Source organism: Sinocyclocheilus grahami, unplaced genomic scaffold, assembly GCF_001515645.1.
Source record: "Sinocyclocheilus grahami isolate Dianchi unplaced genomic scaffold, SAMN03320097.WGS_v1.1 scaffold32.1, whole genome shotgun sequence".
NCBI lineage: Eukaryota > Metazoa > Chordata > Actinopteri > Cypriniformes > Cyprinidae > Sinocyclocheilus > Sinocyclocheilus grahami.
Window position 1 is genome coordinate 1,057,256 of NW_015505211.1, and position 24,831 is coordinate 1,082,086.

General features: G+C 36.9%; 1 protein-coding gene across 1 annotated transcript in view; it reads right to left on the minus strand.

Annotated features, from left to right (window-relative positions):
- Nucleotides 1–4,512: 4,512 nt before the first annotated feature.
- The window catches only part of LOC107578526 (HMG box transcription factor BBX-like), a 28,689-nt gene continuing 8,370 nt past the window's right edge, over nucleotides 4,513–24,831 (minus strand). The window contains exons 3-15 of the mRNA XM_016264476.1: nucleotides 22,439–22,610; nucleotides 19,916–20,173; nucleotides 19,470–19,671; nucleotides 17,911–17,978; nucleotides 13,866–13,946; nucleotides 13,634–13,708; nucleotides 13,446–13,523; nucleotides 11,088–11,165; nucleotides 9,360–10,239; nucleotides 6,425–6,563; nucleotides 5,397–5,545; nucleotides 5,131–5,220; nucleotides 4,513–4,745 (exon numbers count right to left, since the gene is read on the minus strand). Of these exons, the coding sequence (XP_016119962.1) occupies nucleotides 4,513–4,745; nucleotides 5,131–5,220; nucleotides 5,397–5,545; nucleotides 6,425–6,563; nucleotides 9,360–10,239; nucleotides 11,088–11,165; nucleotides 13,446–13,523; nucleotides 13,634–13,708; nucleotides 13,866–13,946; nucleotides 17,911–17,978; nucleotides 19,470–19,671; nucleotides 19,916–20,173; nucleotides 22,439–22,597 (2,490 nt within the window). The 5' untranslated portion in view covers nucleotides 22,598–22,610. The remainder of the gene's footprint in view (nucleotides 4,746–5,130; nucleotides 5,221–5,396; nucleotides 5,546–6,424; nucleotides 6,564–9,359; nucleotides 10,240–11,087; nucleotides 11,166–13,445; nucleotides 13,524–13,633; nucleotides 13,709–13,865; nucleotides 13,947–17,910; nucleotides 17,979–19,469; nucleotides 19,672–19,915; nucleotides 20,174–22,438; nucleotides 22,611–24,831) is intronic.

The following is a 24,831-nucleotide window of genomic DNA, read 5'->3' on the forward strand; positions in this document are numbered from 1 at the left end:
ATGCAGAGTCTGTACTTCAGATGTACACTTTTGGTTCCTCCACGTCTAACATGTTAATTCAAAATGAATGAAGGCGGTACCTATATATCATGATGTGCTCTACCACCAACTGCACTAGCCTAAATAAGTGAACCACAGAACTTATTTTCGCAACAACTTTTTTTGTGTTATGGGTTTCTAACTTTAACTTTAACTTTAATATGGGTAACAACAGTGATAAATATTATTTGTATTAGTTATTATATTGTTATTATTATGAATTATTTACAGCCCTCAAATGTAGAACAAAAAAGTATATTAATTTAATAATAATAATTATTATTAATAGTATTATTTAAATAAAACGGTATTTTGTTGCCAAGTTGAAGTTAATTTAATTGCTAGTTTTATCAAAAATGAGATCACATCATCATTGTAAATATTATTGTCTGATTTCATTCATATTTTAAATAATAATAATTTTGAATGAATAAAATATAACTATGAATTTTAATGCCAAGTTAAAAAATGAAATAAACTGCATTAGATAAATGAATGTAAAAAACAATACAAAATAAAAATAAATCATAATAATAATGGTTAACTAATCAAAAATCTATTATCCCAATCTACTTTTCCTGAATGAAAAGGATTCTTGTCTTGTCAGATTAAACCCTCCATGTACGAGTCTATCAGTGACTTTCATGATCTGAAAGCAAGACTGCAGCCAGACATATTCATATGTTTGTTACTTTAATAGGTGTGTAAAGAATAACATTTGCGTCAGCAGACAGTGTTATGACATAAGACTCAGTGAGAAGGGCAATGGCAAAGGGGTCCCTCTCTACGCAGGGGATCAGTAAGGCAAGGCTGCATCAACAACTGGGCTGTAACAATCAGATCCATACATTGCATCAAACAGTACTAGTGACAATAATCAGATCAAGCACACAAGTATAAACTCCTTAGAGGAATCAAGAACAGGATCTCGGGTAAGCGTTTAAAAAGACAGCGCCACAACTGCATCTAAAGCCATGAACGTACATTCTTGTACAGACAAAATCCTCATCGTTGATAGGGTGCATATTCAAGGTTATTAAGACTCGAAACGAGTAGAGAAGGTGAAACGTGGAAAGGTTTGGCAACTGATATCCGTGATCGCTGCTATTGCATGTTCGGGTCTAAATGCGTAAAAGTGAAAAACTATTTGATGTCAGATATGATGGTGGCAGTTGCACTGCACATTTTGGAGGTCATGGTTTGTGTCTCGAGGATGACTGGAAGTTTTTACAAATTTTTCACGTAAGGAAGCAGCCTAGAATTCCTCCATATAAAGCCACCACATACAGAAAGACTGGATTGGAATTAGAAAAATACAGGTACAAAATCCATTACATTCAAGAGACAATCTAGCACAAAAGGGTAATATCATAATCTTTATAGCTAATATAGGAATTTCTGTTTCATAGAGGCAATTCGCTAAGAGGCATCTTCTAAATAGAAAAAAGAAGGGTGAACTTCATGATGGGGGCATCATGGGATGGGATCAGATTCTAAAGATGCATCATGCAGGGACGTTCAAATAAGCCATGTTATCATTCAACGCATTATAATTCTCGCTAGCAATGACAATTTGTTAAAACACACATATTTCACCCCCTGGATATGCAGGGGTCACGTTAAAGAATGACAATCATGAGGGGACACTGGCGAGATGGGATCAATCTTTATAGGGGTAATTCACACAAAAATGTAATTTTTGGCACCATTTATGCACCCTCATGTCATTCTAATTCAGTAGGATTTACTTTATGGCATAAAAAAAGAAAGAAGACATTTTGAAGAATGTCCATGCTGCATTTTTCCATACAATGAGTATATATATATATATATATATATATATATATACACAGATATTTGTACATGAGCTTTTGACAACACTCTCGATCCAGTAGAGCACACCTCAGGAAAGGCTGAGGTGTCTAAATTAAATGTTACGAACGAAGCAAGGAAAAACAGGTGTTCTAAGGAGAACAAATTAAATACAGTATTTCGAAGTAGAAAAAAAACCTTAGTTATAAATTCATAAATTCACAGACAATATCATTTATAGAAGAAAAATCGGTGACTTTCAAAGCAAAACAGACAAAAGAACATCAATCGACTTATTAAAAAGGAAAAAAGATTGACTTGAACAGTGAAAGAATGTGCGGCTTTTAAACCTGTGATCTGGCTTATAGAATTCCTTCATTTATCGAATCTAGGCTCCCTACGACCTCGGGAGGGTTTCAGGAAGCAGGTTCGAACCAGCCCAAGAACACAGGGAGCTGATGTGCACTGCAAAAATCTTTTTCGAAGCAGAAAACGTTTTCCACTAAAATATCTAAACATCCTTAAAACACAATTAAATTACTTGAGAAGCAAAACTGTGCAAAATAATACAAGAATAAACCGAACAAATCTGTTTTTGAATGAATCGGTTAAGCAGAAAATTATTAATTATGTTCCATGGCTTCCAAGACATAAAACCTTTCTCCAATTTGTAGGCACTCACATTTTAATAAAGGCTTGTTTTGATCATGAACCACCCTGTGGTTTTTAACGATTCAGAACTTCCTCATAACTCACTAAATGACACTGGCTTGTCACCACTTACTGGAATAATGATGCAGTCGGCAGAAAAGGTCACTGAACGGATCAGTAAATTAATCTTTTTAGTAAACTCATTCAAAAATTGATTCACCTAAATCAAAACCCCACTAGTTATCTTGAATTAATCTTATTTCTCTTGCTTTTTCAGCCGAACGTAGTAAGAATTGTGTTTAAAATTGTGTGCCAAACACACAATTTTGCTTCTCAAATGAACTGATCTTGTTTGAAGGATTTATTTTTAGATAATTTTATTACAAAAAAATAAAAAAAATAAATCCTAAAAAGAACATGATTTTTTTTTGCAATGTGTTGTTTGACACACAGCACACAATCTGGTTTGAAGACCAGAATGTGACCCTGCAAGGGTCTGACTCACAAGTGCCTAAAACACAGGATGTGCACGTTGCAGGAGAACATGTGTTTGTGTGTGTGTGTGCGAGTGTGTCTGTGAGAGAGTGAGAGAAACGCCTTTCTCTTCCATGTCAATCCCTGTTTGATTTTCCCTTCTAACTCTCCCATTGTGTGCTTGAAGGAATGGACAGAATCAGCAAAACTTTGAGTTGGAATGGCGTCTTCAGCCTCAGGTACAGGAAAATATGAGGGCTGAGCATCTCAGTGATGATACAAAAGCTAACTTGAGACTAAAACAAAAACAAACCAAAACTTGCTATTATAACGAAAGCCAACGACAACTAAAAGCATTGTCTACGGTAGCTAAAAATGAGTGCAGTGTCTATTATTAAACTACAGTGGGTACGGAAAGTATTCAGACCCCCTTAAATTTCATGAACTGAGCATGTACAATACTTCTACAGTATTTATTAATCTAAGCTAATGTTAATTTTAACATTTACTAATGCATTATTAAAATCAAAAGTTGCGCTTGTTAACATTAGTTAATGCACTGTGAATTAACATGAACTAACAATGAACGACTGTATTTTCATTAACTAACATTAACAAAGATTAATAAATACTGTAATAAATGTATTGTTCGTTAGTTAATACATTAACTAGCATTAACTAATGGAACCTTATTGTAAAGTGTTACCAAAAGGTTTGACTGGCTTTCCATGTGATGATTCAGTCAGAAACACTCGTAGGCAGGGTCTAAAATTAACTCTTAACAACTTCCAACGGTTAATGAATTGAAATTTTTTTTTCAATTAGCTTATTTCACATTATAAAAAATGTGTGGAAAAATTATAAATATACATATATGAAATTGGCACGTGGCATCAGTGGCTAACTTTTTTTTTTGCATGATGCTTCATGATGCTGTGTTGTTGTACATTCGGTGTAAATTGTTTCTTTTTATATACATACTGTATATATACATACATATATATATATATATATGAAAAAAACAATAAATACTAATATAATAATAATACTACACTATTATTCAAAGGTAATATAATTTTTTTAAAGAAATTAATATTCAGCAAGGATGAATTCAATTGATAAAAACTGACATTAAATCAAATATGTTCAATTGTTCAAATGTGATCAATTAATCAAATAATTTTTGATTACCAAATCAGCATATTAGAATGATTTATAAAGAATCATATGACGCTGAAGACTGGCGTGATGGCTGCTGAAAATTCAGCTTTTGACATCTCAGGAAAAACAGGAATTACAATTGAAAATATATTAAACTATTATTACAATTACAATTAATACAATTACTTATTTTGTAATAATATAACTAATTTTTTTTTGGATCAATTAAATTCATCCTCAGTGAGCAAAAGACACTTTAAAAAAACAAAACCATTAAAATGTCTTAAATTTTGAACGGCAAGGTACATTGAAAAAAAGAAAGAAAAGTAGAACATGGGTGTAGAGCGTTTCTGCAAGACATTATCGGTTTAGAAATCATAAATAAGACTTTGCAACAGGAAACTGTGGGTTCAGCTCACCCTCTGCAGGTGACACTCTGCCATCAGCAGTGCGCACCAAATGTGTGATTTTACTCTTCCTGGCCTTCCTCTTCTGACTGCCCACAGGTGTGTCCAGAACCTTCTGGGTTTCAGGAGAGGGAGGCACACACGGGCTGCACGACTTCACTGGACTTGATTCTGTATTCACTGGGTCAGTTGGGACGATATCTAAAAGAACAGAGTGGGGACATGTGAAATAAGTCAAAATGAGACCTGGAAGTCCTAATGCAGGTGCCTGACAATGAATGATGCTTTATGATGTTATATTGCATTTAGCTTGCGCCACTAATACTACACCACACCAGGCTGCATCAAAGTATTTACATAACTGTGACTCGTGTGCCCCTTTAAAGATAACCAGAGTATACAGTGACCTAGATATGACAGCGTTCCCTGCTATGCAGCAGGAAACACTGAGGCACACTGGGCTAAACCCCGGACAAACAACCAACACCATGCAAGCAGAGTTTCCAGCACTCGTTCACACAGTCTTGCCATCTGAACAGAATGAAGCTGATATCAGAACAGTTTCTAATGGCTGTGGGGGCGTCACCTTTGTCTGCGGCACTGGATTTCTCCTTCCTGTGTTTGTACTTGTTCACTATCTTGTGGAATAAGGTCTTTTTCTGAGATGAAGATGAACCTAATTTAAAAAGCAATAAAACAGAACAAAAAATACAACACAGCATGCTATGTTAGGTGGAAGTCATGTCATTCTGAACATGAGATGGCTACTTCCTAAGAAAGTAAGCAAATGGGGAAATGAGTGTGGGGGCCAGGAGGATGTGATGTCAGTTTCCATGCATGCTGTGAACTCACCCTTGCAGGGTTTGGGCGGTTCAGGAGGGCTGGACGTACTGTTTTTTTTCTTCTTGGTGACCGCCACGCTCTTTTTGTCAAAAGTCAGTGGGCTGTACTGCGGTAAGCTGTTGAACTTTTTCTCGAACTCCTCCTCAAGCTTTCCTAGTCTGTGAGTTTTATACACAGTAAAACATTAGCCATCTGTGTGCAAAGTCTGCTCACCTGGATTCAACGTCTTCTAGATTAACTGACTTCAATCTTGCACAATGAAACACGATGGAATGTTCTTAAAAAATGTTATACTGATAAACTATGATCATGGGATGGCAAATATGAGTATGATACATGCTTGAAATGTACACAATTTACCAATATTTACCAAGCTAACCTAATGCACAGAAACTGACAGCTTTTGAGAAATGTTTTAAGTCTTTTTAGACCATTAACACTCTCCAATTAACCTAATAAAAAAAACAGCAAACCCAAAAGTTAGCCTCAATGTCAAATATACTAATTCAACTGATATCAATCAATAATCAATGTTGAATTCGGCTGCAACTAATGAATTAAAAACTAAAAATCAAAAACAGAAAAAGTCGACAACAAACTTGTAATTATTCAAACGGTTTTGCTACTTTTAAATGATGGACAAATTTTTGTTTGTTGTTTTGATACACTTAAAAACTATTTAAACTGTACTTTTAGATAATATAAAAAAAACATGCAGTTTAAATAACAAATGCATAGTTTATAGAGCATAATTTATATTTAAAACCCATGTATAGCATTCATTCATTATTATATTTCTGTGTTTTTATAGCCTTAAATTTGCTTGTTGTTTGAAGGAACATTGGGAAAGATGTAAATTTTTCAATAAAATGCAGAAAATTAATTTTTTTTTTAAACCTGATTTATCAAGAATAAAAAAATATTCCATTATAAAAATAGTTGTTAGTTGCAGCCCAAATAAAACAAACTCCTCTGCAGGAGAAGAATCACTGTTTCCCTGTAGATTCAGTGCTGTGATGGGAGAAATCACAGCTCACCCTGTGGTGGTTTCCTCTTTAGACTTGGACTTCTTGAGCTTTTTTGGGTTGCTGGTAGCAGCTTGAGAAAATCCCCAGCTCTCGTCATTCCAGCTTCCTTCATGATCGGACACACTGCCTCGCATGGAACCTCTTTTCCCTAGAACACGACCAGAAGACCAAACAGCACTTTTTTCATTTACTGTATCAACTGATTTTAGTTTATATGTGAATTGAATTGAATTTGAGATAAAGGCCAATTGAATCAAAGTGAAAATGCTAAATGATATTCAGTATAATATAAGTTAAAATGAACACATTTCAGGTTTCATGTTGTTGAAATTGTACTTCAGCCTACAGTGGAGTACAAAGATCCAATTACATTGGAAAATACTTTCTTAGAAAATGCTAGGAAGTAGGGCTGGGCGATATGTAAAAATATCTTATCGATAATCGCCTTAAAAAACATCACGATATCCGATAATATCGTCTACCAAAGCCCCACCTCCACCGAGACCACATTGCCGACATGCACCATAAACACACACCATGTTCAGTGGAGTAGCCTAGGGCATATCCGCTGGTCCCCCCCACGAACCGCAAGTCGGGGTTGGGATACATCGCAATATTGTAAATATTTGTTTTAAACCATGTAGGTGAGCCAATGGATATCACACAAGCAACGTGCAAACTTATGCAGGTGAACGTCTTAATCTTAGTGAATTCACCAGAAAGTGAAAGTAAAAATTGACGGAGCTTTCGGCATCTGACGCTGCATTAACGGCGCATATTCTTTCAGAGACGACGAGAGACGAATCTACTTAATATGCTGATAATGGTATATAACTGTTTTAATTTACTCCCTTAATATTTCTCTTGTGGCCCGAACATAATGAAAAAATGAGAAGAAATGCTCATTGCTTGAAATAAAGCTGCTCTAAATTTTCATTGTAACTGCAGTGTTAATAATTTTAATTATAGGCTTATAATTCATTGTATAATAAACCTGTTTTGAAGGACCTTTTTTAAAAACATTTTCAATGAGGAGTAAGCTAAAAGCCTAATCTTTTATTATCCTCAGCGCGCTAGTTATGCGGTGATGCGCTATGAAATTATTGCGGGGCAAATTAATTGTAATATTAATTTAATAATAAAAGTAACCCAATAATAATAGGCCTAATAATAATAAGAATGTAACAGCCCTACATTAATTGGAAATGCCCTTAATACTGCCAATATTTGATGATTTGACAATATCTCTGGCTGTCCATACATGATTAAAGTCTTTCGACGCACCTGAGCACGGAGAGGTTATCGCGGGCCCGCGAGGAAAAAAAAATACATTTGTGAGGAAAAATAATAGAGCCCAATTTTAAGTTCATCATGGTGAAGTTGGACTTTCAGGCCGTGATTGTAAAGAATGATAAATGCATGTTGATTTCACATATGTAGCCTAATATGTCTTGAATAAAATATGCCTATTTTCCGATGTTTCTCTTTCTTTTTGGCATTATCGCATTTCAGGATGGTAAGTTTAATTCCCTTGATTATAACAAAGCGTTGTTTTTAAACTTGTAGTCAAGCTATGTATTTGATATAAAGTATATCATGTATTACTAAAATCAGGAATTAAACGAATTCGGAGCCAAAACGGTAAGGTATTTTAATTTTATTTCTGGTAGTTCGGAGGTCTCTTTTGGCCCGTTTATAACCAAGTAGGGTTGGGTAAAAAATATCGATATCTCGATTATAATCGATTCTCATTTTTACGAAACGATATCGATTTTTAAATACCAAGAATCGATTAGTCTAGCCTGTTTTCAGTTAATGGATGGAACATTGAAGCACACCTCCCATCCAATAAATCGCAATAAGCATTGTGCTTTGGTACTTTTAATATGAAACAAAGGGTGTACTCACACTAGGCCTTTTGAACTGTGCGCCTGAGCGTGTTTGACCCCCAAAGCCCGGTTCGTTTGACTAGTGTGAGCGCTCCGTTCGTTTAGCCGGCCCTGGCCCGGTTGGAAGAGGTGGGCCAGGGCACGGTTTGGTTGGGCTCGGTATGCATGCAGTGTGAGCGCTAACCGCGCCGGAGCACGGAACAGATACTATTTTGTGTGCGCTACTGTCTTTCACAAGTTTCACAAGTTTCACAATTTGAGTTGAATTACTGAAATAAATGAACTTTTCCACGACATTCTAATTTATTGAGATGCATCTGTATTAGTCAGCGCCGAACAACAGGCAAATAAAATATAAACTGAGGTTACATGAGGTTGATTTATATCACATTTTCTTTTGTTCTTTGATTGATGCTACTATTTGCTCCACATAAGCTTCTTTCACACTGCACGTTGGTCCCGGAAAATTGGCGGAGTGCCTTCTGTGTGATCGCAAACACGTCCCGGGATTGATTCCGGGTTGGGGACCTAGTAACATTGCCGCGTTCAGTCCCGGAACGAGCTCTGTGTGAACAAAAGCCAGAACCAATGCCGTAAAGGGTGTGTCGTAGTGATGACGCACGTTATCGTGTGACTCTTTTACCGGGTGTTTTGAAGGCAGATCAACGTTCGCAACTAAAAAATATGTGCAAACTGTAATGAAGCAGAGATCAGGTAGCTCTTCACTATCCGCGCTGAAGCTGAGATCGTTCGCCAGCTTAAATGAAACAGAACGCGTTACAGTACACGTCACATCATAATGTCACATGTCTTTACGGGATGTGTGTGAACGCACACACAGATTCCGGAAAATCACTGGCAGTGTGAATGAACCACAATCAAACGATCCCGGGACACATTATCCGTGTATTTTCTGGAATTTCTGTATGAAAGTGGCTATAATCAGTTAGAACTAAAGTGTAATGAAGTTCAAATCCAGTCATACAGCACCTATGACAAGATCAACAAACGGGAAAGGAACCTGTGGGAGGTGTGTGTGTGTGCGTGTGCGTTACCTCTGTCCACATTTGCTCTCAGTGATGTAAGCATCCCTTCGGACACCAGAGTCTTATAAAGTGCTCCTTTACAGCTTCTCTCAGACTTCCTAGACCCACAGGTCTCCTGCTTAACCTCTGGCTCTTTATCTTCTTGTCTGGTTTGAGGTGTTTTGGTGTCTGTGTCTTTCTCCTCCAGTTCTGTAGGTTGAGGAGAGCAGTGTGGTGCCGTGTCCTCCACGCCACTAGGGGGCTCCACCTTCATGTCTGGCTCATTTTCACACTCAGCTTTAGGGGTCAGAGGAGCTTCCTCAGTTTTCATCTCTACGTCCTGCGGTTTATTGGTCTCTACGTCCCCTTCTTCCTCTTCCTCCACGCTGTCATCTTTTAATTTCAGCTGTTTTTTCGGTTTCGGTTTTGTTTTCTTTTTCACAGCTGGAGATTGGTCCATGGTGGGGCTGCTCTCACTCCCTGAGGGATGAGGTTTCTTCCTGGGTGTTTCTTCTGAGCCCCAAGCACCTTTTGCTACTGCTTCGATGGTGAACATCACGCTGTCCAGATCCGACTCTGGCGAATGGCGCTTCTTTGCCTTTTTGGGCGATGCAGGATTTTCGTCTGAGTCTTTATTTTCCTTCTTCTTTTTCTTCTTCTTCAGCGTCTTACACGGGCTGAGATCAGATGGGGTGGCATCAGTAGGGGAGGACGAGGTGGAGCCGGAGGTAGAGGATGATGATGAGGATGATGATGATGTGATGAGAGGAAGTTCAGGAGCATCTGCCTGCTCTTCATGTTCTGTGATGCCTCTGCTACTTGAGCTGTGCTGAGCACAGAGTGAGGAGGAACCACCAGAGGGCTGGGAGGATCGAACTTCCATCTTTTCAGCCTCAGAGGCCAAACACATCTATATACACATAAGGACATCAGGTTATAGAAAAATGACTCACGTGTAACAAGGCTTTCAAGTAAAAACATCTTAACATCCTTTAAAAAGATGAATTCATTACATAAGATATTAAAGCTCATTTTCAGCAAATATATTTTGAAAAAAAAAAAAGTGTGCGGTTTTTGCTCATTTGGTAGAGTTTTTACCTGCTTTCAATTATTAATAAAATTAATATAAAGATACATTAATTCAATTAGGATATTAAAACTCTTTTCAGCAAATAATATGTTTAATTAGTGGATTGTTTTAAAATAAATAAATACAATTAATTTTAACATTTAAATGCAAATTAAAATAAAATAAAGGATTTTTGAAAAAAATTATTATATATTATTTATTGAAGTAATACTATACATACTAATAAATCTGTTATATGTTCTAAAGCCAAGTTGTTTCAAGTTATTTTAGACCATTTTGATTAAAATGGGTGATTGTCAAATTGTTGCTATGCAATTGCTAGGGTGCTTACAAGCCTAACTCAAAATTAACATTGTAATTAATATTTTATTAAAAATTAATTGCATAAAATATTAAAACGAATTTTCAGCAAATGCTTCTGAATTCAAGTGTTTAATTGGTAGATTTAAGATATATAAACTTATATATAATTATAAGATATTTAATTGGCTAAGATATATAAACACCCACCAGGTGGAAACCTACACATCAAAACTCCCCTAGGATTTATTACATAACATTGTCATTATAACATCAAATACTGTATGTAGCATAACATTCCTCCTCCTGTTTTGTATCTTTGTGTAACCCAGGGCAGTGATTGTGCTGTATGTGGGTTGGTGATGTACCTCAGCGAGTTGGAAAAGAGCCGACTGGCCGCACTGCCTCCCCTCAGACGCTGACTGAGACCTACTGGAGGAGATCTGCTACAGAGACACACAAAACACACAAATCAAGCGATAAACAGAGGAATAGGAAATTATTCTGACAATTCATTAGAAAATTCACCCACAGAGAGGAATAAAATTCTGATTTAAATCACAATGTTGTGATGGCATATAAGTAATATAAAAACTTAGAAAATGCGAGTGGTGCTCGCACATGCAAAACTCACCACCATGGTGGCAGGGAGTTAAAGGGGTCATATGATGCGATTTCAAGTTTTCCTTTCTCTTTGGAGTGTTACAAGCTGTTCGTGAATAGATAAGATCCCTAAAGTTGCAAAGACTAAAGTCTCAAACCCAAAGAGATATTCTTTATAAAAAGTTAAGACTCGTCCACGCCCTCCTAAAACGCCTCGTTTAAACACGCCCTCACATGTCTACGTCACTGTGTGGGAAGCTTTGCATAACACCGCCCACATGTTCATGCAAAGAAAGAAGGCGTAACTTTTATTCTCGCTGTAGTATTGTTGCTGCTGCCGCCATGTCGTGGAGACGCTGTGTGTTTTGTTGTGAAAGCGAAACTACTTTGTTTGGCCTTCCAAAAGAGGACACAACTAGAAATCAGTGGCTAAGTTGTATTTACAACACTTTTCCAGAACAGTTCAACCCAAATATTCAGATGTGTGCCACGCATTTTACTGAGGACGAGGACTGTTTCCTGGTAGAGTAGCCTACAATGCTTGTGTTCTGACAAATAATGCTGACTCACAGCCTGCAAGTACGTTTTCATATTTAAAGGATTTGCCACTGATGATTCAAACGTGAGTTTTGAGCAGTGTAGGGTAGCGCTTGTTGTTTGTCATTTCTCCGATCACAAATGCAGACATGGTTTTATGTTTACACGGCGCGATGCAACGCAAAGCAACGCGTAAAAAGACAGTATAAGTCATTATAATCTGTAATTATGTCCCCACTGGATGCTACAAATGCCTTGTTTGTAATGGGTTTTATTGGTTTTGTCTCATTGCGCCGGGACACAGCATCACAGTATGGTAAGGGGCGTAACATTTCCGTCACATGCTTGAGGTATTCGGACAATCACAACGCACTGGATAGCTGGCCAATCAGAGCACACCTCGCTTTTCAGACCGATGAGCTTTGTAAAAATCAACGCGTTTCAGAAAGGCGGGGCATAGAGGAGAAACAATAATGTACAGTATGTTGAAAATAATGGTTTTTGAACCTTCAACCGCATAAACACATTTCATTACACCAAATACACAACATAATGTTCTTTTTTAGCAGCCTCATATGACCCCTTTATGAGTGGTTGCCAGCGTATTACTATGTAGTTGCTAGGGCATTAAAAAATCTATGGGATTTGTTTTAAAAATCTGTGGGATAAATAAATATATAAAACTGAGAATTTGTTCAAAACTGAGATTTGTTCAAACTCTAGGTATAAGCACTTACAATAGAGATGCTGCCTTAGTTAGCACCCCTAATAAGAACTAATAAGTATTGTTTTAGTAATATTAAGAGATTGCAGGTCACTGTCTAATTAGACAGTGAATTAACTTTTTTTCTGTTTTAATCTTAGTTTGTTTTAGTCATTTTGTTGCTTTCATCAATTTTGGTTTTATTTGTAATATTTTAATATTTCTTGTTTTTCTATATTTAATATTTCTGTATTTAATTTATTTTTAATAAAGTTTTAGTAATTTTAGTACCTCAACTTAATTCAGTTATCTGAAAAAGCAACATTTCTAATTTTCGCTCAGTATTTTAAGCTCAAGGGTTTTTTTCAGTTTTACTTTACAGAAAAAAATGTAGTTTAAGTTAACAGTAAAAAAAAAAAAAAAACTGCCTAATACAACCAGTCTCGTGTCACATGCCGTCACGTTTTGTGCCACAATTTAAGAACAGAAAGCGCAAACTGCTCAAATTCTTCTTAAAACCAAATAAAAACAGCAGAGGGTCATGCCAGTTAATGACAATGAAGAGAAATGCTGAAACCAAAAGGAATGACTGGAAGTGCAGGAGTATCAAAATGGCTGCCTGGATAGAGGAAGTTGGTGTTCTAGCAGGTAATACACCAGCAAAAGAAGAAATGGGACATTTTATTGGCACTCTATGAGTTACTGAAGGTTTCTGCTGTGGTCACTGTCTGCAAAACATATATGCAGTCAATATGAACAACCCATAATGCATTTAAGAATAATTCCTTCATAGCATAGCATGATTGTAACTGCACTGTGAGAGATGTAAGGAGCGTCAAAGGACATTCAAAGTGGGATGGACAGGGGGGCAATGGAGTCAAACCTCAGCCAGCTGAAACAAGGGTGATTTAACACAACTCTTGGGTAGGTCTGGTGAACTTGGCTGAGATGGTCCAGAGGCCTAAGAAGGACATTAAAATGAACCAAATGAGTGCTCAGATAAAATTTTAAATTCACAAGATAATGGAGACCATATCCACATGCTTCACTTAAAGTGTCCAAAAGCCTCACCTCTACATGTGTGAGAGAGCTTGTGTCCTCAGCGTTCTTACTTCCCCCAGCTGGCTGTGCTGGACTGGAAGAAATCTGAGGGGAAAGAGTCAAAACAAACAAAATGCATTCAGTTCATTAAGCAAGTCATTTGGACGTACACAGCCAACCATCGTTATCTGAGTCGTCTCACTGCTAAGGAGGGTTTTAAAGCTCTGTTGTTAAGGACTGACAAGTCTTCAGGTGGTCTCACCTCAGCCAGCTGGAAGAGGGCTGATTTCCCAGTGTGCTTGGCAACATCTGTGCCTCCTGCCTGGGAAGAGCTGGAGGAAATCTAAAATGAAAGCAAAAAAAAAAGAAGAAATAATTAAAGCTGAACAAAACCATAAAAGTAAACAACAGTGAATCAACATCCTCTTTGAAATGACCACTGACATTTACAACTCAACACCTCCCTCTGTTGACAGCGTGATGGAAAAGCAACAGGTAGGTTCAATAAAATAAAAAAATAGCCATCAATTACTCTGTCTAAACAGGAAATGACAGACAGCTTGAGGTGTCTATGCTGGAAACCGCTGCACATCACCTCAGAAACTAAACACAAGCAACAGTTAAACAGGTGAATAATTATGCTACACTGTATTCACTGAAATCCACTTATATGACCTATTTTAGAAATAAGTATTTTAAATAAATTATTTTAAATTAAAGAATAATAATAATTATATTACTTTTAAATTACAATATATTTAATTATTTTTTATAATGCTACAAATGGTTACATAATGTACAAATGTAGAAATAAAAAACAAACAAACAAACATATTTTTAGGCCCAAAACCAGAAACATGATGAACTGACTTTGATATGATGGTTAAAAGTTATTTAAATACTGTATATAATGAAGTCATAGAAATCAAGTCACACATTTGATATTTGTAAATAAAATATTTGTTTTGTAGTATTTAAAAGTTTGGGCTCTGTAAGTTTTTTCTCTTATGCTCACCAAGACTGCATGTAACTACAGTAAAAACAGTAATATCGTGAAATATTATTACAATTTAAAATAATTGAAATATGAAAAATTAAAATAGTTTTCAATTGTAATATATTTTAAAATGTAATTTATTTCTGTGATGGCAAAGCTGAATTTTTTGCAGTTATTACTCCAGAAATAAAGTAGAAGAACATTTGTTTAAATGTCTTTACAGTCACTTTTGATCAATTTAATGTGTCTTTGCAGAAAAAAGTATTAATTTCTTGAAAAAAAATAAATAAAAATCTTAGTGACCCCAAACTTCTAAATAGTAGTGTGAATATGCAGTGCAAAAAAAAAAACAGCAACAAGTTATCTGTAAAAATAGGACTGCCTTGCATTGGGCACCAGAAATATCACATATTGGCTTTTATGTAACACTTAAAAATATTTGAATGCATAATACATTCATGAATAAATTCACACATGATTTAGCTATACAGCACAAAAAACTAGAAAGAGACGACTGTCGACATGAAGCAACTTCAACATGGTGTTACTCTCAATTTATTAGTGACTTTAAACGATTTGCAGTGCACTAATGCCAGGTGCAGTCGCTGTAGATCAACCTGTGTTTGAGATTGTGTTTGACAACAGAGAGATTCAGAAGACTATTTCTGGTTAAACATTATGTACAGCCAACAGGTAAAGAATTCAGCCCTGGCTCCTCAAATAAGACCAAACAGAAGATGTAATGTGATTTGTCCGCAAAACAACGAGGCGCTGCCTTTTGTTTAGTATAATCCTCTCGTGGCCCTCTTCAGTGACAAATGCACTGCGCCGAAGGCAATTAGGATCACTTAGTGGCAGGAAAATGGAATTTACAGAGGATTAACAGGGGTGAGAGTCTGAGGAACCCACAAGATCACACACAAACAGCACACATCCCTGATTCATACACACACACACACACACACACACACACATTGGCCTAGCGTCTTCAACGCCTCATAAAGCTCTACAATTTATGGAGTCTATGCACCTCCTAATGGCACACAAACCCAGTTTGGGGCCCAAAACTGTCATCCCAGTCTGTTTAGTCACAGCCCGCTGCGGCTGCCGTATCCGTGGAGATGGGCCTGTCACAGTCTATTTACATGAGCACTGATCATGTGCTCATTATATCAGAGGTCTGCCGTGAGTAAAGAATGATGCAGATTTGTCTCAATCTCATCAAGACACGAGGACATGGATCTAGACTAATAACTGTTATTCCCATCTAGAGCCTTCTTTTCCTGGTTTAAAAACTCATTTAACTTGACTGTGGTTATACTGACGTGTGTTTCTACTGCAAAGTCTGCATATTATTAATGTGCAATTACACTGTAACCCATTCTAAATGTTATTACTGTGATGTATTTGGGTTTTCAGAGGCTGTTCTGATCTGCATATGAGTGTCTTGCATATGAACTACAAGAATTTTGATATAATGGATGCACTGATATTAAAATAACTTGTTTTAAATTATTCTAATTAGCCAATATTTACCAGGACAATAATTATTTTCATGTTATGGCTGATAATAAAATTCTAAACTATTTTGTCTAGTTAAATTAAAAATAAAACCATAAAAAATACAAATAAATAATGTAGAAAATGAATATTGATTTTCTGAGAATTGCTAAAGATCACATTAAAAAACAAAAAACAAAAAAAAGACTTGTACGTCAGAATGCTGTTCATAGACTTCAGTTCAGCATTCAACACAATCATCCCTCAACAGCTCATTCACAAACTGGTCCAGCTGGGGCTCAACACTTCGCTGTGCAACTGGCTGTTGGACTTTCTGACTGGAAGACCTCAGGCAGTTCGAGTCGGCAGTAACACATCCAGCACCATCACACTGAACACTGGGGCCCCCCAAGGATGTGTGCTGAGCCCCCTCCTCTTCACTCTGCTGACCCACGACTGCACACCGTCACACAACTCCAACCTCCTTATTAAGTTTGCAGACTTCAGTCTGCTGCCATCAGGGAGGAGACTGCGGAGTCTCCAGGCCAGGAACAGCAGACTGAAGGACAGCTTCATCCATCAGGCTGTCAGGAAGCTTTTGCCCTATGCACCACTGAACTCTGACCCTCTGATGGACTCTCCCCACTCCCCCCGCCCAAATACACACACACACACTGTCACTTTAATCAGTCTGAATAAGCTCTTTTGCACTACAATCATTATATCTGCACTGTTGTTTACTTCACTGGTTTGCACTCTATCTGCCAATCGCCTTGAGCTGCTTTATATATTTTTTTTACATTTTACCTTATTTGTATAATTGTATAGTTGTATTTTATATTTAAATCTGTATTTATGTTCTACTGTTAGTGTTATCTGTATGCACCAAGGGTCTGAGAGTAACGCAATTTCAATTCTCTGTGTGTATGTGCTGTACATGTGGAAGAATTGACAATAAAGCAGACTTGACTTGACTTAAGTGTTTTTAAATCATTAGTTTTTTTAAAGATTAACTTTTAGTAAGTTAGATGACAACACGGGTAATTTAAATGAAAAAAAGAGAGAAATAAGCATCCACAATAAACTATCCAAAATCATTTAAAGGGGTCATATGACGTTGCTAAAAAATAACATTATTTTGTGTATTTGGTGTAATGAAATGTGTTTATGCGGTTTAAGGGAACAGTGTTGTAAATACAACTTAACCACTGATTTCTAGTTGTGTCCTCTTTTGGAAGGCCAAACAAAGTAGTTTCGCTTTCACAATGAAACACACGGCGTCTCCACGACATGGCGGCGGCAGCAACAACAATACTACAGCGAGAATCAAAGTTACGCCTTCTTTCTTTGTGAGAACATTTGGGCGGTGTTGCAAATCTTCCCACATCCTGACGTAAACATGTGGGGGCGTGTTTAAACGAGGCGTTTTAGGAGGGCATGGACGAGTCTTAACTTTGATAAAGAATATCTCTTTGGGTTTGAGACTTTAGTCTTTGCAACTTTAGGGATCTTATCTATTCATGAACAGCTTGTAACACTCCAAAGAGAAAGGAAAACTTGAAATTGAATCATATGACCCCTTTAATATATATCCAATATCAACCAATACAGATGATTAAAAAAAAATCTCTACTACTGACCAATAATTGATATGATACAGTGCATTCTTGACATTAATAAATGTAATAATTAATTAATAAGTCCTCAAGTTTGGATTCAAAGAGGGGTCTTGGGTGTCTTGATTTGATCAACGGTTGTACTTAGCCAGAAAACTTTTATTTTCATATGCATTAAAATGATGTTACTGTACCTCTCTGGCGGTCAGCGCGTGCTCCCCGGCTAACAGCAGCATGCTTAAGCCGCCCATCTTATTGGGATCTAAAAACACAGCAGAGGAAAAAGATGTTAAGAAATGCTGAACTATACAGTTAAACAACCTGTGACGTAGAGACATAGTGTGGTGAAGTATATGTACACGTTCAATAGTTCTTAATTTTAATTATAAAAAAAATCTTTTATTTATCAAAGATGCATTAAATTAATTAAAAGTGACAGTAAAGTCATTTATTGATACAAATTATTTCTTTTTCAAATAAATGCTGTTCTTTTATACTTTCTATTCATCAAAGAATCCTGAAAAAAATCCACAAAACACACGGTTTCCACAAAAATATTAGGCAGCACAATTGTTTTCAACCTTAATAATAAGGATCATGACACTGAAGACTGGTGTAATGGCTACTGAAAATTCAGCTTTGCATCACAAAATATTTTTTTAAATAGTAAACATTTTTAAATAGTAATATTGTGAACTATTATTACAGCTGTACTGTATTTTTGATCAAATAAAAAGCCTGAGTGAGCATAAGAGATGCCTTACCAAACCCAAACATTTGACCAATAGTGTATGTGTTTAAGTGTTTGTTTTGTTCCTACCAGCCATGGCGAAGTTGAGCTGGGGTGTGCTGTCAGTTTTGAGCTGTTTTTTGGCAACTGAAGAATCCTTGCTTGGGTTGGATGGAAGAGACCAGACTTTCTTGCGGGCATTACTCATAGAGTGAGAGGGACTCTTTACTGGCTTGTTGGTGGCAGGACACCATTTGTAACCAGGATTAGCCTTCATGAACGCATCCTTATACTGTATAAAACAAAACATACCATCAAATGATAGATTCATATCAGCTGTTGACATTTTTCTTATTCTTTCTAACAACTGATTAGCCTATTTATATGCATTCCATTTTTAGAAGTTTTTTTTCCTTCTGTTTTTCATCAGCGTAGTTAATTTTATGTTAGCTATCACATTTAATCACTATCACCTAAACAACCTGTGACGTAGAGACATAGTGTGGTGAAGTATATGTACACGTTCAATAGTTCTTAATTTTAATTATAAAAAAAATCTTTTATTTATCAAAGATGCATTAAATTAATTAAAAGTGACAGTAAAGTCATTTATTGATACAAATTATTTCTTTTTCAAATAAATGCTGTTCTTTTATACTTTCTATTCATCAAAGAATCCTGAAAAAAATCCACAAAACACACGGTTTCCACAAAAATATTAGGCAGCACAATTGTTTTCAACCTTAATAATAATGAGAAATGCTTCATGAGCACCAAATCAGAATGATTTGTGAAGGATCATGACACTGAAGACTGGTGTAATGGCTACTGAAAATTCAGCTTTGCATCACAAAATATTTTTTTAAATAGTAAAAATTTTTAAATAGTAATATTGTGAACTATTATTACAGCTGTACTGTATTTTTGATCAAATAAAAAGCCTGAGTGAGCATAAGAGATGCCTTACCAAACCCAAACATTTGACCAATAGTGTATGTGTTTAAGTGTTTGTTTTGTTCCTACCAGCCATGGCGAAGTTGAGCTGGGGTGTGCTGTCAGTTTTGAGCTGTTTTTTGGCAACTGAAGAATCCTTGCTTGGGTTGGATGGAAGAGACCAGACTTTCTTGCGGGCATTACTCATAGAGTGAGAGGGACTCTTTACTGGCTTGTTGGTGGCAGGACACCATTTGTAACCAGGATTAGCCTTCATGAACGCATCCTTATACTGTATAAAACAAAACATACCATCAAATGATAGATTCATATCAGCTGTTGACATTTTTCTTATTCTTTCTAACAACTGATTAGCCTATTTATATGCATTCCATTTTTAGAAGTTTTTTTTCCTTCTGTTTTTCATCAGCGTAGTTAATTTTATGTTAGCTATCACATTTAATCACTATCACCACAAAAAAAAAAAAAAACAAGGTTATTGTGTGTGGTCTGCCTCCCTTAAGATTGGCTTTTACCTCCTTGGCCATGTCTGTGTATTTTTGTTTTTCTTTGGGGTCCAGTACGGCCCACCAGTCCGCCAGGATCTTAGTGGCTCCTCGGTTGTCTAGTCGCGGATGCTCCTGTCGGACCAGCGAACGGTGCCGTTTGCAGAACAGCAGAAAGGCGTTCATGGGCCGGCGAGCCCGTTGTTCAGAGGAGTATTCCTCACTGTCATCTTCCATCCCGCCACACTCTCCCTCCTGTGCTCCGCTCTCTGCACATAACACCGGCTCCTGAGGAGAAAAGTGGAAAGACACATACAGAGATATGGTCAAGTTCAACAGCAGCAGTGGACGAAGCTACACTAAGACAAAACCAAGGCCTATTCACACATTTCTGCTGCAATATTTCACCACAGTACGATATTAAAATGAAACAATATGGAGCCCTTCAAAATAACCCAGTGATTCCCAAACATATTTGTCAGCTGTGTTTTTAATGTAAAATGATTTGTTTTAATTGTACATATTTGTGATTTACTTATTTATTAGCTTTTTATCATCTTATGAACCCCCTGCAGTCCCCTTATAAGCCACAAATAGAAGTTTGGGAAACCTTGCATTAAACCTTCAACACTGAAAAATATGAACCACAAGAAAGCTACAGAGGTAGTTTGATATTTGTCCTTCCTCTACAAAATAATTGACCAAAATGCAAGACATTAGCTTCTGGCACAGTATTCCATACCCATCACTCAGAGTAGACATTATGCTGTTTCTATTGTTGGTTTTCAAGTATAGGTATTTCGAATTAAATTAAAAAAATTTGATGCAAAAAAAAAAAAAAACTGATTTGCTACATGCTATTTTGATATTATTCAAATTCTAAAGTGAATTTTATTGGACAAATATCTGTCAATACAGCCCTCAATATACATTTCCATTCAAAAGTTGAATTTAAATAAATTTATCAAAAGTAACAGTAAAGACATTTAAAATATGTTTAATCTTAAAAAGATTTCAATTTAAAATAAATGATTTCTATCATCATCATCAAAAAATGAGACAACACCAATAAAACCCATTACTAACGAGGCATTTGTTGCATCCAGTGGGGACATAATTACGGATTATAATGACTTATACTGTCTTTTTACACATTGCGTTGCGTATCGCGCCACGTAAACATAAAACCATGTCTGCATTTGTGATCGGAGTAATGACAAACAACAAGTGCTACTCTACACTGCTCAAAACTCTCGTTTAAATCGTCAGTGGCAAATTCTTTAAAAATAAAAATAAAAACTTACTTACAGGCTGAGTCAGAAGCGCCAGACTGTCCTTGCAAAGTTGGAACTTCCCCACTTTATAGAAACAGCCTTTGTGCACAGATGCATTGTAGGCTACTCTGCAGGATCAGGAAACAGTCCTCCGTAAAAATGCGCTACACACATCTGAATATTCGGGTTGAACTGTTCTGGAACAGTGTTGTAAATGCAACTTAACCACTGATATCTAGTCGTGCCCTCTTTTGGAAGACCAAACAAAGTACTTTCGCTTTCACAACAAAACACACAGCATCACACACAGCGGGCTAGAGTGAGCGGCGGCCGGTGGGCTTGAGAACAGCACGGCCAGCGGATTCGACGAAGGACTGGCCGGCGGGCTTGCGGCAACCACATGTGACGACCCCGGGCTGGACTCCGCTTCGTCCATGGTGAAAGCCGATCCAGCAATCCACAGCGCGAAGTTGTTCTATTTCCTCAGCGACCAGCACGGATCAGCTCTAGGCATGACGAAGCGGATATCGTCCTCTTTTGGAAGGCCAAACAAAGTAGTTTCGCTTTCACAATGAAACACACAGCATCTCCACAACATGGCGGCGGCGGTGGCAACAACAATACTACAGCAAGAATAAAAGTTACGCCTTCTTTCTTTGCGTGAAGATTTGGGCGGTGTTATGCAAATCTTACCACATAGTGACGTAGACATGTGGGGGCGTGTTTAAACGAGGCGTTTTAGGAGGGCGTGGACAAATCTTAACTTTTATAAAGAATATCTCTTTGGGTTTGAGACTTTAGTTGAGACTTTAGGGATCTTATCTATGCACGAACAGCTTGTAACACTCCAAAGAGAAAGGAACATTTGAAATTGCATCATATGACCCCTTTAAAATAGAAAACAGTTTTTAAATTGTACTAACATTTCAAAATATTACTATTTTTACTGTATTTTGATCAAATAAATACAGCCTTGGTAATAATAAGAGAATTCTTTCAAAAAACAAAAAAAAAGCCTTCTGACCCCAAACTTTTGAACTGTATTGTAAATGACTGAAAAAGTGAAATGTTTAAATCTCCAAAAAACTAGTTAGTCAGTGTTTAGAAGTACGCCAGCATACAGATGACCTCAACACAAACACATGAACTACAAGCCATAAAACTCCCATTTTAATCTTATGTAGTCTACAGACTTCAGGTCTTTGAAGAGCACCTGCTGTAATGAGCAAAACACTAGGGTTAATGCACTGAAGTGAATCCAGTTTGTGCAATCATTCACCTTCTCCAGCTCCTCTTCATCTTCCTCCTCCTCTTCCTCAGAGAAGTCTGGAGCTTTCTTGGCCAGCAGTGGGTGCCACTGCAGACACTTGCGTTTGGGCCGCTTTCCGCTGACTTCTCCCTCCACCGGAGGTTCTTTCCCTCCACCTCCACCCTTCATACTGCTGCTGACCCTGATGAGGGCAAAGTTCAGAGGTTAAACATGGCCCTTAATGCTCGTTAACAACACATAATAGACCATATGACAGGAAGAGGCCATAACAATGATAATTACATTCCCTGGTAGTTAATATAAAGCTGAAATGTACAATTGGTTACAACAAGAAAAAAAAAGAAGAAGAGCAATCTGAGAAGACAGAACGGCAGTCACAGACTGCAAATATAATTTGTCGGGTATCAGAAGAATATAAGAAAAGCTCACACTATAATAATGTATTTTTGATGGGGTCATAAATCAAGTAATAACTGCACCAGTGTGGACAAGGAGCCTTGATTCAGAGCATATTCAACGTGCAGTCTCTTCCAGTGCGCAGTGGTAGTTCATGAAAAACAGGCTGTCGAGTGCAGTGTGGCGCAGTGTTCGCTGAGGGAGAGCGGACACAGGGTTCCCTGTCTATCTCAGCGCTGTTGTTCTGCGTCTGCAGCACCGGTGCAGCTCTACTGTACATGTGACCTTCACATACACCAGCTCTCTCCTCTCCAATAGGACCAGAGCACACATCTCACACACGTTTGTTGCATGCACACAAACAGGAAGAGGAAGACACACACACACACACACACACACAATGACCCTCACGTCACCATGAAACTTAACATAGAATGATTCCTAACTCACATGCCTCAATTATCATGTGTTAAATTTTCAACCGCACATAGGAATGGGTCTGAATTTGGGAGTACAATGTATCTATGCATTGCATTAGCAGCAGACATCTTCTGAAATGTTGTTCATAGCTGGTGTCTGCTGCCCTCTTGCTGTTCATTTGGTTACAGGACTGTTATGAACAAATGCTGACACTAGACAAGGTCTCGCACATTCATTCATCGTTGTTAATATGAGAACTAAAAAAAAAAAGAGCAGGTTACAAGCAGATGTAAATATCCGCTAACCGAGAGGTTTTCATGCCATGGACCCAAAAATGTGATTATTTTAAAAGCAGCTATATATTTCAATGTAAAAAGATCCATTTATACTGTTTGAGAAAAACAGTATCATATAGAAAAAAGCTTCGTATGGATATATGTTGGTAAATTAACCATTTGCAAAATGCAAAATTAAATAACTGGCTTTTATATTGTCACTGTACTAAAAACAATTGATTAAACTAAAATGAATTAAGCTAAATGTGAGTGTAGCGAGGAGGAACTCCACAGAGAGTATACATTTCTTGGAAGTATAATATGGCAAGAAGGAAAGGTTAACACTCAAAAAACTGTTTGTGACTAAAATGAGTCAATAGAATAAAATAACTGCAACTGATGATTTATTTTCTGTAAGAAGCAAAATGAAAAAAATTAAAATAAAAAATCTGTAAATGTTAACTTATATTTAATTTGATTGGGTTGCTAATTGATTTCAACAGTAAATGAAGTGTTCACTTTACTCACTCTTATGTACATTTACATGTATTAATTTAGCAAATGTTTTCATGTCATGTCATGTCATTTCAATCCCATTTTTCCTCTTTGGCACACAAACGGAGATGTTTTGAGGATGTTCATGCTGCTCTTTTCCATTCAACGAAAGCAGACAGTATAAAAGGAGTTCAGGACATCCATCTCCTTTTATGGTCTACAGAAAAACTGTACTGTGCGTTTGGAACAACATGAAGGTCAGTAAATGATGACCGAAGTTTAATTTATGGGTGAACTATTCCTGTCAGTGTTTATTCTTTTTCTGAAAGCACAAACGAAGCACAAAGTTCCCCAAAAGTACAGCAGGTACAACTGTGCATGGGCCACTTGAACGAAACCAATCAAGTCTTGCAGGGCAACAGTTCTGCCTTTATGACCAGTCACTATATGCACTAATGGGTGTTCAGCCTGAGTGGCAATAGCCTTTCTTAGTGAATGATGGCCTGATAAAGTGCAATCAAATGGACATTACATTATCAAATGAGGATTAAAAAAAACACATTGGAAAAAAAAATATTTCACATGGCTAAGATTGTCATCAGTTTAGAGGAAAAATCCCAAACATAATCAACCAAAATATACGACTAATACTGTGACTCATGGTTGTGAAAATATTACTATTAATGGAATGTAGTAGTATCATGCTGTTAATTACCACAGAAACTCATTTTGGCTTGAATGTCAGTACATAAAAACTGAGCAGAAATCATGTTTATAATGAAAGTCATTATTACTGTCAAAGGAAATCTGTATGAA